The following is a 13,611-nucleotide window of genomic DNA, read 5'->3' on the forward strand; positions in this document are numbered from 1 at the left end:
CTGCAGCTTTTAAGTTGGTAGCAGTTTGTGTCGCAGCTCTTGGTAGTCGACTACAATAACACAACACAACATGTTAAGCAAGCACCCATAGGAAGTTACTCAAGTGTGGTCCACGGGGGGGAAACAGGAGATTGGTTGCAGGAAGGAATTCCAGCGGGCAGAGTTAGCTGTTTGTTTTCCAGTTGCAATGCGTGTTTTTCTTTACAGTACGACTCTGTCCAGCGGCGTGCTTAAGGACTAGAGCTTGAGAAGTGACCGATAAAGACACCATCTTACAGCGCTGTAAAAGGTGTGGCACGGGGTTGGGAACATAAAAAGGATGGTTATAGCTCAAGGCTTCTGCATACTTGAGGTAATGGTCATTGAGGGATAAATTCCTTTGGAATATATCAAGTTACATATCTTACATATCTGGGGTCTGGTGGTGAATGGTGACAAAGGGACTTGTGTTACAGGACGGTGGAGTAAAGAGCATCACCCAGGATTACTTCCTGTTGGGGGCACTTTACTGCTGAACCATCCCCCTCTCATTCTCCGCTCCTCGTGAGTGTCTGTCCTGGACGGCTCTGATGATGCAGCTTGACAGAAGTGAGCACACGCTCATTTGGTCCAATCACATCACGTCACTAAACGATGAGGGTCCGCATTCCTCTCGTCAGTAAACGGCCATGAAACCCAGGAAATGTCATCAGGTTCTCTCGCTTCTGATTTAGTTTGTTTAATCGTGTAAAAATGTGTATGTAGACCTATTCATTAACCAGATCTCATTTCACTTTTTGTATTTTTTGGGGAAATTCTTTTAAAATAAAATATAGTGCTTGGTATTTTTTTTTGTGTACTGTGCTTTACTATATCAATCTACATCCATGGTCTAAAACAGGCCACACACCAACCGGATATTATTTCAACTTAACATGCCTTGGCTTGAAGAGAAAATATGATTAGGCAATATAGCCAAGTCAGACAGCTCAAGTCACTTCACTGGCTGAAGCCTCAACTGTCATTGTGAGTGTAAAGACATCTGTGCCTGAAGACTGCTTGGTCACCCCTATCCCTCCTAACCATTGGGTACCTCTGTACCCCCAGGAAAGATGTGTCCAATCAGCCATTCTCCTGAGGGTCTGGATGGATACCAGCAGACATGAATAAACAGGAAGTTATGGATGATAACAATCTCCATTGGCCCTGTGTGTGTGATGTCACAATGAGAAAGCAAGCACACAGTCTCCACATCCTTTTAAGGAGACTTCCCTTGTTCAGGGTTCAGAGTTGGCCAAGCCAACCGTCTGCACTCATCTAGGAATAAACATGGAAAACCTAGTTATTTACCAGAGTTATTTGCCCCACTTGTACCATAAATAGTGTCTATGTGAGTTAGTGAGAACTTGCCTGTGGTGCACTTGACAAATCTAGAAGACCAGAGTGTGTGCCAAGCTCGCGTTACGCATGACAAACTGGAGTTGGCAGTGAAGGGACGCTGGACAGTGTGTGTGTTTCTCCTGTTTGCCTCCTGAAAGACGGGGTGAGATTAAAAGGAAGGATGTCTTGGCCCCTAGTGTGTGCAGAGTCCCAGACTAATCCTGTCTAAACACTTGATTCTCCTGCTCGCTCCACCGCCCCTTCTGCCTGTCACCTAGCGCCAACCTGGCAACTTAATCCACAGATTACTGGTCTCCCTGGCCTCGCTCAGACAAAACACACTGTCAACTGAATCCTCGAGAGCCACAGACACAGCCTTGGTCAGGAGATGCTCTTTGTAAACATTTCCGTCTCAAGTTCTCACAGAGTGCGACCCTGCTGGGAAGGAAGGTATCGTGGAGACAGAGGAAACACATCTGATGAACACAGAGGGTTTTGTTTCTCTGATACTGGGCAGAGCTGTTTAATTCAGCTATGCTGAAACCACAGCATTAATAAGAGATGCCTGGCCACACTGAAAATACATTGGACAACTTATACACCCTGAATGTGACTGTACTCTATATAGGCCTATAACACATTTTGTAAGAAGCAATTGTTCAGACATAACTTCAGTCCTTTCAACTATCAAGTCCTATTTAATGAATGTAATAATTAAAACATTATCAACACAATTTCCAAACAGAGAATATAGGACACTGACAGAAAAGTAGAAAAAGAGGTCACGGTGACTAAATTAGACTTCCTTAAAATGCCTGAAAGGCTCATCTCAAACCCGAAACCCTGCAAGACAGTCGAGTCAGACCAAACAGGCCACCGTACATTGTTCATTGTTCCTTTGGTTACACAGAAAACAGGCTGATAACCAACTGCAGACCTTACGCGTACAAATATGTGTGCTTGCTTGAAAGTCCTAGCGATCGTACTACTGAACTTGTACACAAGAACATTCTAGCAACCCTGAGCACTGGTCCTGCAGGCCTGCCCTCCAGGCCTGTCATCATGATCACAGTAACTGACATCCAACACCACACCAGCAGACTAACCTCGCCTCCAGGACCCGACCCGACACTGAGCTGGAGGCCTGATGGAAACAGGGGCAGTGTGGGGTAGCAACACTGAGCTGGAGGCCTGATGGAAACAGGGGCAGTGTGGGGTAGCAACACGTTTCTCTTCCTCCACAAGAGTATCACAGTCTTCCCATAGTCTGCCTTTAAAAGCCATGTATTGTGACAGCGTCCATAGTAACGCACACACACACATACAACAGACAACTAAAGGAAAGCACAAACCCTGAGACACAGTAGTCAATGATGTGTCACATTCAGTAATGTCCTTGTAAAAACAATTAGGGCACAAAATGACATACTTTCAAAGAAAGGCCATTGTTTCAAAATTGAGATGGGACATTAGCAACCTGTGTATAGATTTGTCTCTACCCAGTAAACCACCAGTGTGGCCTAACCAGTGTAACTGTGTTAATATAACAACTTTCCTACTTACAAAAACAACAGGCTTGTACATTTCCCTGTTCTTTAATCCTAAACAAACACCATTTAACTGACAGACTGAACACAGCCCTAATTAACTATACATTCACATGCTCGTTCCAAGTTTCTGTGCTGTTTATCAAACGCATTAAGTAAATCCCTCTGCATCCATATTAATCTGTTAATTCCAAGACAAAGTCCCTACCTTCATCACAAACACAGGATTGTGTTCAAAGACTCGATGATAAAAACACTTTATTCATGTATCATGTGATAGCTGTTGTGGACACGTGGATGAAGATGTTGTGCCGTGTGGTGCCATAACCTTGTGTGACCGTAGGCTAAGCTTGTGTTTATGTCTTGGTTAAACATCTCTAGGATTCATCATCCTCACACCACTGTAGGTTTATCTGAAGAGACATCCTGGATCGAGCTCTTTAACCCACAAGGGCACCTTAGGTTAATAACCCTTTAATGTGCGTTCGTTGCCTTTTTGACATAAAACCAGTTCATGAACGCTAGGAAACTGTATAAAATCCTGCTAGGGAAATCCTGTCTGCTTTAACGCTTCAAGGAATTCGACAAAGGAAGAAAAACATTGTCTAAAAGCACAGTAATACAATTAAAGGGGTGTCCATTTGTCATAACATTCCTGCTGACTGTGTGGTCGTATCTCTTCTGGTCAAAGTTCAGGATAAACTCTGGGTCCGGACCCTACATTCCTGAGTGCAACAGCTCGTTCAGAAACAGGCCGCTAATGGACCCCTGCTGCTAACGCTGCTACTTTCAGGCCTGCAGGCTCCATTACAGGAAGACTTTATTGAGTGTTCTCTTAAGATTGGCCATTTCCAGGTGGACCAGTTAGCTGCCCCTACATACACACTTACACCCCCCCCCCTCCCCACCCCTCCCCTCGCAGACAGACTCGGAAAGCAGGGGGCAGTAACAGCTGATCTTTAAGGGCCTTCTATTTTTAAAGCCCTTGTTGCAGAATGGGCCAGCTCATCAGGTCTGACATACCATCCTGTCAGAGGCCTGCCAGAGTGGGACGAGACCCAGGCAGTGCTTAAAGGTGCTGTCTCTCTCTCTCTCTCTCTCTCTCTCTCTCTCTCTCTCTCTCTCTCTCTCTCTCTCTCTCTCTCTCTCTCTCTCTCTCTCTCTCTCCTCCCCTACCTTTCCATCTCCCCCTCTCTCTCCCCTCCCCTACCTTTCCATCTCTCTCTCTCTCTCTCTCTCTCCCCCCTCCCCTACCTTTCCATCTCTCTCTCTCTCTCTCTCCCCCCTCCCCTACCTTTCCATCTCTCTCTCTCTCTCTCTCTCTCTCTCCCCCCTCCCCTACCTTTCCATCTCTCTCTCTCTCTCTCTCTCTCCATCCCTCCCTCCCTCCCTTTCCATCTCCGTCTCTCTCTCTCTCCATCTCCATCTCCACCTCTCTCTATCTCTCTCCCTCTATGCCTCCCTCTCTCTCCACAAACGTCATGGGAGAAGGCTGACAGTCAGCTGTCCATGGGTTGGACTGTCCTAAAGCTACGTCAGGCTAACCTCCAAACACCACAACACGGACAGAAAATATTCCTGAATTAAAGTTAGCTATAAGGCTGAGTCTTTTTTTGATATGAAAGTTAGCCCAGCAGACTGTCTCATTCCCCAAACCACCCAAGGCCAGCAACAAGCAGCTGTGAGAAACAACAGACATGTTTGAGGCCCAGGCAAACAGCTTACTGCAGAGCTGGAGTAAATTGCATTCTGCTCCCTCAGTACCAGAATATAATAACATTCACATGGCCAACTGCTGCTTGGCAAGCTGTTATCAGGAAGCACTGTCACAGTCACAAAGACAGTGTGTGTGTGTGTGTGTGTGTGTGTGTGTGTGTGTGTGTGTGTGTGTGTGTGTGTGTGTGTGTGTGTGTGTGTGTGTGTGTGTGTGAAGCGAACACTGGCAACTTCCGGCTTGAATTTGCACAGATCGAACTTCCTGTGATTCAACTCAGGCCTTCCTGCCTTGGTGTGAGGCAGGTCCCATTGAAGGGATTCAGGTTCACCTGTGAGTTACATTTACTGTCTGCTGTGTAGCTAATCAGGTCATGTTATGATGATAAAGTGGTGTTGGGTGAGAAGGTGCACGCTGCACAACATCAAACAGATATCAAGTCATACATGACAGGTGCTGCTATTCTGGTCCGCATGTAGGTCATTTTCAGTAGTTTTTTTACAGATCATGAACGGGCAGATTGTAAGTTTTCAAATGAGCGCCCTCTCACTTCATAGACTTCCCAGTATAACTGCAACTCAAACAGTGGTAGTCTTCCCTACACGTCCCCAGTCTTACTGAAAAACATCCATAACGCTGTTAAATGTTATGTCTGATGTTCAAGAGAACACTATCAATTATCGCTATATATTCATTATCAGCTGGGTGAAGTGTCTCTCCCTCCCCCTCCAAACGAGTGAGTGGGTCCGTCAAAACTTGACTTGAACACCTGTTAAAACCAACCGCCTGTGATCACATTCTCCCATGCCTAGTCTTCCCTTCCAGAACGTTCACACGTGAACCGATCGCTTATACTGTCGTAAAATGTTCAATTAACCAGTAACACGATAAAAACCGAATACCGCCTTAGTACAGGTACCACGTGTATCTGCAGGGTATTTGGTTAAAATGATACACGTAAAGGGCAAGCGTACACTGTTTTCCTGAAGTATGTGAAACTCGCTTTTTTGACAATTAGGGCTACGACTGTAGAACATTGTCAGCAGATTAAACTGTGTAACTGTGGTTAAATTAGGTTGTTGGTGACACTTTAGTGTGCTGTGCGTGTGTTCACTATTTCCTCGTGCGTCTATACCGCGAGCTTACCGAGCGGTTCAGAACCGTCACTAATGAAAACATAACAGGAACAAACAGGTACCGTGATGGGTTCCTGGGTAGGCTTACCTCTCTTGCTATAAGATTTAGGGCATCATCTTCGGCCGTCGACCTTTCCTTATTCGGATTTCTTTTCCGTCCAGTGCCTTGAGTCCCCATGTCTTGCCAATTATTGTCCAGCTATTTTTTACTGGTCCAACTCGATAAACGCTAAAGAACGACGAAAAGCCTACGTCTTCAGTAAAGTACAACTAGTTACACAATGTTACGGAAAAGTCATGCTTCAAAGTAAAGATATTAGCTTGTGAAACGACAGTAAGTTGGCAATCCGTTTGTTACCATGCGCGCGGCATGGGTCATTGTGATACATCCGTATTCAGTCCTTCCTGTATTTGATCCAAGCACAATATTACAACTCTGTATCAGATATGTCTAGTCAATTACATATTTCGCCTGAAACACATGGAGCTCGCCAAATGTTTCCAAATGTATATTGGATGTATATCACTATTAACGAAGTGGCTGTGGTTGTTTCGCTAACCTAAAAATAGTTCTGTAATACTATCCTTACTTTTGAGAGTTAATAGCCTACATATAGCCTTCAAAAATAAACTTTCTAGTGCCTCGCATGAGCACGCTTGAACAGAGAGTCGGAGCTGTCAAAGTTTCAAATCTGATTTGTCACAATCCTAGACTGAGAGCCCGTTGACTAGGATACACACGTTCCGGGGCGGTCAGCGACCACATTTCAAGAGACCAGGGCTATCGCACTCTCACACCCTCTCCGCTATTTTTAATGATGAGCGGCAAGCTCTAAAAACAGAAACTTTATCTTGTAGCCTACTTCTTAAAGGGGTACACTGAGTGGCAATGGACTGATATGCTGCATCAATAAAGGCAAAAATGTGTTTGAGCCTTATACAGCTGTGGCCAAAACTACCCCAAAATAGATGTTCCAAACTGCAGTTTGGCTCCATTTTCTATCCTCGGAAGACCTTGATCTATGGAGCTTAGCCAATGTTTGTCTTTTTATGTCAGCAGAAGCCATAGTAGGACTTCGTGTTATTACCAAGCAAGCTACTACTGTTCTACTGTTCTGCTGTTTAAAGTCCAAATATGGTGTAAGTAACCTCATAATGCCTCATTAAACCTACTTAAGCACTGGTGTTTAGAATCTGAATATTGTTTGACAGGGGTAGGCTACTTGTGGCATTACGGAGGGAGATAGAGAGATACACGGCCATCCCACACAACCCATTACACATACCTTAATTAAATCTGGCATTTTTTATTTTAAGTTGTCCGTAGGCGTGGTAAATTGAAGTGTCAAGAAGCCATGTGATCCTTCAAGATGATCTCCAAAAAAGAAAAGAAAAATATTTAGATGCAATACTGCCCTCTTCCGTTAGAAAAGTGGAATTTATTTTCAAGAGACAACTGTTTGATATAACCCAAAACTAGAGTTAATGACCACAAATCTATGTGATTTCCGATACATATTTTGTTAATGGTCTTTATTTCTCAGCAATGTAGGCCTACTGTCAACAAACCTGTTTTGGGGGGATCGTCTCTCTTTGCCCTCCTGGTATATTCAAAACTGGAAATGCGCAGAGGCATGTGTGAACATTTTGATATTTCATGTCAATTTGAAGAAATACTCTACCATGGGTGAAGAGATACAGAATTATGTAATTACTTTATTTAATTACTTTTTTCGAAACTTTTTTCCAAACTTTTTTTTCAAACCCCTTTTTCGAAAATATTGTTTCAACCTTTAAAAACTTTTTTTTTTTTCACACACATTACGACACACAAAAAAGTTTCAATTTTTTTTCAAAACTGTTTTTTCTTGTTGCCTTCTGCCTGGTAGCTTCGTAGACTAGCTTACGTCTGTTGTGCGTGATAGCCATGGAAATTAAAAAAAAGGTGCGCAAAGAAATAATATAAATCATGCCACCAATTACAGATCCCTAAACGGCCCCTATTAAGTGTCTCTGCCTGTATGTCGCTTCGGAGGAAAGCATCCGCATTTAATGAATACAACTATTAGTCACACTCTTGTGGAGGAAGTCCAAAGGAATCTTAGCTGACCGTGTTTCTCTTTTTTTTTTTAATCTGTTTCAGTTCAACATTTGGGCTCCAGATACAGGATCCAAAGAATAATAGCAAAGTAAAACAGAACATGTTCTGCACTGTATTAAAGAAAAGTTGCTGATAGGCTATTTTCTCTTTTCTTTCAGTTTGAAACAGGAGTGGGTTTTGAATAACAGTAATTCCCCTCTTGATCTGAGCCATACTTATGTTACTGGTCTCCGTGTCTTGTTGGAAAGAACATTGATTTTTACTACAGCCAAGATATAGGCATTCTGACCTCATAGACAGTAAAGTGTGCATATGAAGAATATCTATCTTGAAATGTTTATGGCTTTGTTACTGTGCGGGAGTTTATAAGGCCGTTTAGCCATTGTGTTGGACTTTGATTGTATCTTACTTTCAACAAGAGTGGGACACAGTCGTATTTGTGGTCTACTTTCAAACAAATAGGCTACAATACAGTTGACCTTTTCAGGATGACTATTTTCGCAGTGGCTAAAAGAGATTTTCCGTAACTGGCAACAGTAATGGACCGAAGTGACTAAAACTACTGCGCAGGACTGGATTGAAGCCTTGTGTTTTCTCTCTACGGTGCCTGAGCGGTTCTCTAACCGTGTGATGGGGGAGCCGAAGCGGAGGGCGAGCACGGCCGCGGGTGTGCGGCCTCGTGGAAACACTGAGGTAGGAGACGCCAGAAGCCTTCGAGTGAAGATGGTGCTACTGGGGAGCTCCGGAGTGGGCAAGTCTAGCCTGGCTCTGCGGTTCAGCAGGGACGAGTTTAAACACAACGTACCCACTGTGGGATGTAAGTACATGCTATCATAATCCTCACATACAAGCTTAAAAACAGTATACAAGTACTGATGCTACCATTGCTTTGTTAACATTATTTGAAATAACTCTATATTTACATGGCTTTTTTCATACAGTGGTTACGAATGGTGTTTGATTCAACAAAATCAATAGTCACAGACCTTAAAAATTATGCATCAAACTACTACCAACCTAATTCGGTTAGAAGCTACAGGAATGTTAAAACCGTTTGTGAGAGTGTTTTACCTCAGGAAGCTGGTTGAGGGACATTCTTTTACCTCAGTGTGTAGAGTACATCTTCAGTCCTTCCTGGTGATGACAGTGTGTCCGTCTGACCCCCCCCCCCCGTCCCCCCCAGGTGCTTACCTGACACAGGTCGTGTGTGTGAGCGACGTCACGCTCAGGTTTGAGATCTGGGACACGGCAGGAGAGGAGAAGTACCACAGCGTCACGCCGTTGTACTACAGAGGAGCCCACGCTGCGCTGGTGGTGTACGACATCAGCAAACGGGTATCTGGAGCCACACCGCCTGCAGAGCAGACACGCACAGACAACCAGACCCTTTCTTCTCTCTCTCTCTCTCTCTCTCTCTCTCTCTCTCTCTCTCTCTCTCTCTCTCTCTCTCTCTCTCTCTCTCTCTCTCTCTCTCTCTCTCTCTCTCTCTCTCTCTCTCTCTCTCTCTCTCTCTCTGTCTCTATGTCTCTATGTCTCTATCTCTCTGTCTCTCTCTGTCTCTCTTCCTGTCTCTCTCTCTCTCTCTCTCTCTCTCTCTCTCTCTCTCTCTCTCTCTCTCTGTGTCTCTCTCTCTCTGTACTCTTCTCTCACTCTCTCTGCCTCTCTCTGTTTCAATCAGTCGGCCTCTCTGTCACACACAAACACAGATATAACGTGTCTGTTTATGTACTGTGTGTGTGTGTGTGTGTTAAGGACACATTTGTCAGGGCTCAGATGTGGATAAAAGAATTAGAGAAGTTTTACATCCCTGGCTCCACAGTCCTGGGGCTGGTGGGCAACAAAGGAGACCTTTCTGATGTCCGCCAGGTCTCACAGCAGGTAAACACCACCTCAGTCCCTTGCAAACAGGTCACAGTGTAAACTATGTATGCATACACACACAAATGAATGTACTAACATACCATGTAAACTGACATTCAGGGATTCATAGTCGACCCAGAAGAGATAGCATTCCTTAATCCAGAGTATGTAAACTGTCCAACATTCTCCTCATGCTTTTCTCATGTTCACAGGAGGGGAGAAGCCTAGCGATAGACAGAGGCTTGCTGTTCATGGAAACCTCAGCCATGTCAGGGAATCAAACCAGCGAACTGCTGCAGGACATAGGTAAGCTTCAGACATCCTGCAGGTGTTACATGACCAGCACGGCACATGCTCAGCGACTAGTACGATACTGCACTGGATGGAAAATGCCCTTTTCTCAAAGAGAATCAATGAGAGGAGTGTGTGTCTTATCTGAAGGGTACAAACAGGAAGAAGATTTCTTTTAAAGTGTATCATCGTTTATGTTCTCTACTTTATTTATAGAATCCACTTGTTCTTTTTTCTTCAAGGATCTAAACACCTGATGCAAGGTTTATATTCCTTTTGGCCTCTTATACTGTATGTTTCAGTACATTGAAAAAATGGAAGGTTGTTTTGTAGTGCTTCGAATACTTCAGGGAGAATGGAAAATCATTTGGGTCCAGCAGGTGAGGAGTGTGTTTGAAGTGTGTGTAACACACCTCTGGTTCAGCCCTCAGAGTGAAGAGGAGTGTTCTGGAACCGTCCGGGGTTCTGTCACACTGGGATGAGTCAGAGTGTGTGGACCTACGACAAGCTGTGACCCTCAACCCCCTACTGGCCTCCTGCTGCCCCTCGGTTGGGCCTTAACATGTGTGGGTGTGGGTGTGGGTGTGTGTGATAGAGCAAAAGAGGGAGTGTGTGTGCGTGTGGGTGTTTTTGTGATAGAGAAACAGAGAAAGAGAGAAGGAATGAGAGACAGTTTGTGAAAACAGGAAGTAGGAAGTATACATACTGTTTGTAACATTTTAGTAATGAAATGAACTATTACCAGTACCAGTCACAGCATATTGGACAGTGAGAATCCGCATGATCAAGTGTGGATTTACTTTAATGTGTGTACATTTTCCATAACACTTGTTTACTGAGAAAGAAAATATGTCCTACATGTTATTGTAAGAACAAGGATGACAAAGTGAAGGCTGTCACAAATGTTTTCATTTGCTGACGATGCTCTTAGTTGTGCCTGTATTAGTTTTGCTCAGTACATGTGTGTGCATGTTTACACGTGTGTGCATGTTTACATGTATGCGTGTTCATGTACTGTGTGTATTTATATGCAAATGCACGTCCTATCTGTCTATACCTGCATGTGTGTCTATCTGTATGCCTGTTTTGCATGCAGATTGCACAGCACGCTTCTGCATGTGAAAAATCTCTCTCAACCAGAGACATTTAAATCCTCCTCTCCCACAATCAGGGCCCGTCATCGGGGATTTCAGAGCATCGCTCCCAGAGTGGGCTTCCTGTCCTCATCTCTCCTCAATATACTGACGCACTGAGTGGTCCCACGTTTTTTCGCCAAGAGAGTTCTCCAAGGCAGTTCATTCAGTTCACGCTAAATTGTAAACATGGCAGCAAGGTTGGGTGATGAATCTCTTCTGAGAGGAGGCTGTAAACAGAGGGAGCAGCCGTTTGAAGGGCCAACAAGACTGCTGGTATTAATTTTCTTTTAGCACTTGAGAGAAAATTTAAAAAAGGCTGATTGGGGCCAGGGACGTGTCAAAACAGTAGATGGATATTTTAATTGGTTTGTTTTTCACCGACCTCTATAGTCATAGGTTGAGCGTAAATTGAGCATAAAAAAACACGTTCACGTTTTCAAGTGGAAAGTGAGTGCCGAGTCCTCCGTGTCAACAACTGTAGTAGCAACGGCTGAAATATCTCCAGAGACCAGTACTTTTACCAATTAATAATTTAACTTTATTCATCATCAGATATCAACAAACAAAATGACAGTGAATGGAAAGTAAATGAGGTGGAAACAAAATGCCGACTGAAAGTAGCAACAGTTTTCACGACCTCGTCAGTCTCTGATCCAGTCATCACTTCTGGTGGCGGGAGCGCACACTCTGTGTGTGGGAACGGCCAGTCCCCGGTTCCTCTCAGTCTCCCGACGGCCAAAACGGCCCACCGGTCGAATTCCCCTCCCGGTGTACCAGGAAGCAATGATGTCTGGATCTGATCGACACATAAGATGGAAAAACATGAGCGCCACAGCAAGAACACAAACCCATGGATGTTTTCTCAGTTGAAAATGCAGTCATGCAGCCAACAAATTAGTTCTACCTGTACCACAATGTACACTGCTTAATTTCACACTCCTCTCAACAGGATATATTTAATGAATTATTGAATGATACATTTAGATTTGTGGGATGAGTAAGCCATATAGACGATCTCTTCTGACAGATCCTTAATTGTAACTCAAGGCTTTGGAGAATTCCATGGAGAAGGCACATGTGGTTGGTCGGCAAAAACGTTTTTTGTCTTCCACATGCTGGGGAATCACTTTAGGATTGTCTGCCTGAGTGCAGAATATGACAGCCCATTGAGCAAGTGCGCTTCCCTGAGCTAAGTGCCGATTCATCATGGCTGCCTTACCCCTGTCTAATGGCTGCCATCATGGGGTGCAGCATTACACCTTGTCACACACACACACACTCAACATGATCAGGTGAGAGCGAGGTGACAGGAAGTCAAAGCCACCTACTCCTGATCTCCATGGAGCGGTCCGGATATCCCGCCTGCGTCTTCGCCAGCGTCCGCGTCAACAGCACCAGGGCACAGAGCACAGCGCACACTCTCATGGCCAGCAGCTTTCCCGAGGTGAGACCCGCAGCGACGGTCAACCTGCAGCGGTACACACATGGAGGCTTTGTCTCCGGGTCTTTGCAGGACTAAAGCTTGAGTCGAGATTGTTTCCTTGATGCATCCATTGCCAAAACTACTGTTTGTAAAGTGTATTTCAAACTCAACAAATCACAGAAATGTCTGACAATTATTTGATGGAATATAAGTAATACAGGTATTCTAATTCTGATTAATGAATCTGCCAATATATCTTATTGCCCAATAAAATCTCACACTGATAAGCACCGTGTCTGAAAAAAACAAACATCTGTACATAAGAAATATTATTACTTACAGTATAAAGATGCTAATGGAATTCTGGTTTCAGAGCCTCAAGCTCAGAGACAAGCAACAGGAAGAACCCTTCCGCTTTCTCCCTGGACGAAAATACTTTCTTCAAAAACTGTACAAAGTACAGAGCACCTAAGCTTTCAAGTATTCTCTCAGGTCTCAGCTTGTTCCCTCAGCTGTGTGCTTCTCTTGGCTGGGTGGAGGTGGGGAGGTAGTCAGGCTGGTGGAGCGCAGGGTCAGAGATGCTGAAGGCTCAGTCATCGGTTTATATTCCAGCCGAAGGGAGGATGTGTGCTGATGTCATACCATGTACGACACCTGCTGCTCACAGACACACACACGCATGCACAGTCTCACAAATGCATGCAGTCACAGTGCTTGCATCAATAGTGACATTGTAATACATCGGTATCTATGGAAATGTTCTACACACACACAAAGACCGCATAATGACCCTTTTATGAATGGACTGTGAGAATGAAGAATATGCTTTCTCCTTTCAATTCACAATTCGAAATGCCGTTCATAATTCAAGACTGCAAGAAGTGTGCTTTGAAATGTCAGAAACCCTTTTAGAGAACGTAGGGTCGAAAGACGATGGTCTCAATTCAGCCCAAAATACCAGGTGTTAGAGGTGGGATCGGAGTCTATCTGAAGGACAATGGAGACCCTCCGTTTTTAAAATGAGGTCAATTGACGAGTTACCGT

The 13,611-nt window shown here is 44.3% G+C and overlaps 3 protein-coding genes across 16 annotated transcripts in view; 1 reads left to right on the top strand and 2 right to left on the bottom strand.

Moving 5' to 3' along the window:
• lrrfip1a (leucine rich repeat (in FLII) interacting protein 1a) overlaps positions 1–6,572 on the bottom strand; it is a 45,049-nt gene extending 38,477 nt beyond the window's left edge. For 3 of the 14 annotated variants that reach the window (XM_062456405.1, XM_062456403.1, XM_062456407.1), the window contains exon 1: positions 5,845–6,572. In XM_062456405.1, the coding sequence (XP_062312389.1) occupies positions 5,845–5,934 (90 nt within the window). In that variant the 5' untranslated portion in view covers positions 5,935–6,572. The remainder of the gene's footprint in view (positions 1–5,844) is intronic. The other 11 variants (XM_062456414.1, XM_062456412.1, XM_062456401.1 and 8 more) reach the window with 6 other exon arrangements.
• A 1,178-nt stretch (positions 6,573–7,750) lies between these two features.
• On the top strand, positions 7,751–11,743 carry LOC134017097 (ras-related protein Rab-17-like). Its single transcript, XM_062456419.1, has 5 exons — positions 7,751–8,674; positions 9,041–9,192; positions 9,610–9,735; positions 9,930–10,023; positions 10,433–11,743. The coding sequence occupies exons 1-5, from the start codon at positions 8,488–8,490 to the stop codon at positions 10,567–10,569; spliced, it is 696 nt and encodes a 231-aa protein (XP_062312403.1). The 5' UTR covers positions 7,751–8,487; the 3' UTR covers positions 10,570–11,743.
• A 42-nt stretch (positions 11,744–11,785) lies between these two features.
• Positions 11,786–12,604, bottom strand: prlh (prolactin releasing hormone). The gene is made up of 2 exons (XM_062456420.1): positions 12,473–12,604; positions 11,786–11,940 (listed from the first exon to the last, which is right to left on the bottom strand). The coding sequence occupies exons 1-2, from the start codon at positions 12,567–12,569 to the stop codon at positions 11,786–11,788; spliced, it is 252 nt and encodes an 83-aa protein (XP_062312404.1). The 5' UTR covers positions 12,570–12,604.
• Between the last annotated feature and the right edge of the window lie 1,007 nt (positions 12,605–13,611).

The sequence above is a fragment of the Osmerus eperlanus genome, chromosome 3 (genome assembly GCF_963692335.1).
Source record: "Osmerus eperlanus chromosome 3, fOsmEpe2.1, whole genome shotgun sequence".
Taxonomy (NCBI): Eukaryota; Metazoa; Chordata; class Actinopteri; order Osmeriformes; family Osmeridae; genus Osmerus; species Osmerus eperlanus.

Excerpts from the sequence above, each read along its gene's own strand:
- prlh (XM_062456420.1), bottom strand. The coding sequence starts at position 12,569 with ATGAGAGTGTGCGCTGTGCTCTGTGCCCTGGTGCTGTTGACGCGGACG. Across the intron at positions 11,941-12,472 it reads CCGCTCCATGGAGATCAGGA|ATCCAGACATCATTGCTTCC; the intron begins GTAGGTGGCTTT and ends TGTGTCGATCAG.
- LOC134017097 (XM_062456419.1), top strand. The coding sequence starts at position 8,488 with ATGGGGGAGCCGAAGCGGAGGGCGAGCACGGCCGCGGGTGTGCGGCCT. Across the intron at positions 8,675-9,040 it reads CAACGTACCCACTGTGGGAT|GTGCTTACCTGACACAGGTC; the intron begins GTAAGTACATGC and ends CGTCCCCCCCAG. Across the intron at positions 9,736-9,929 it reads TCCGCCAGGTCTCACAGCAG|GAGGGGAGAAGCCTAGCGAT; the intron begins GTAAACACCACC and ends TCATGTTCACAG.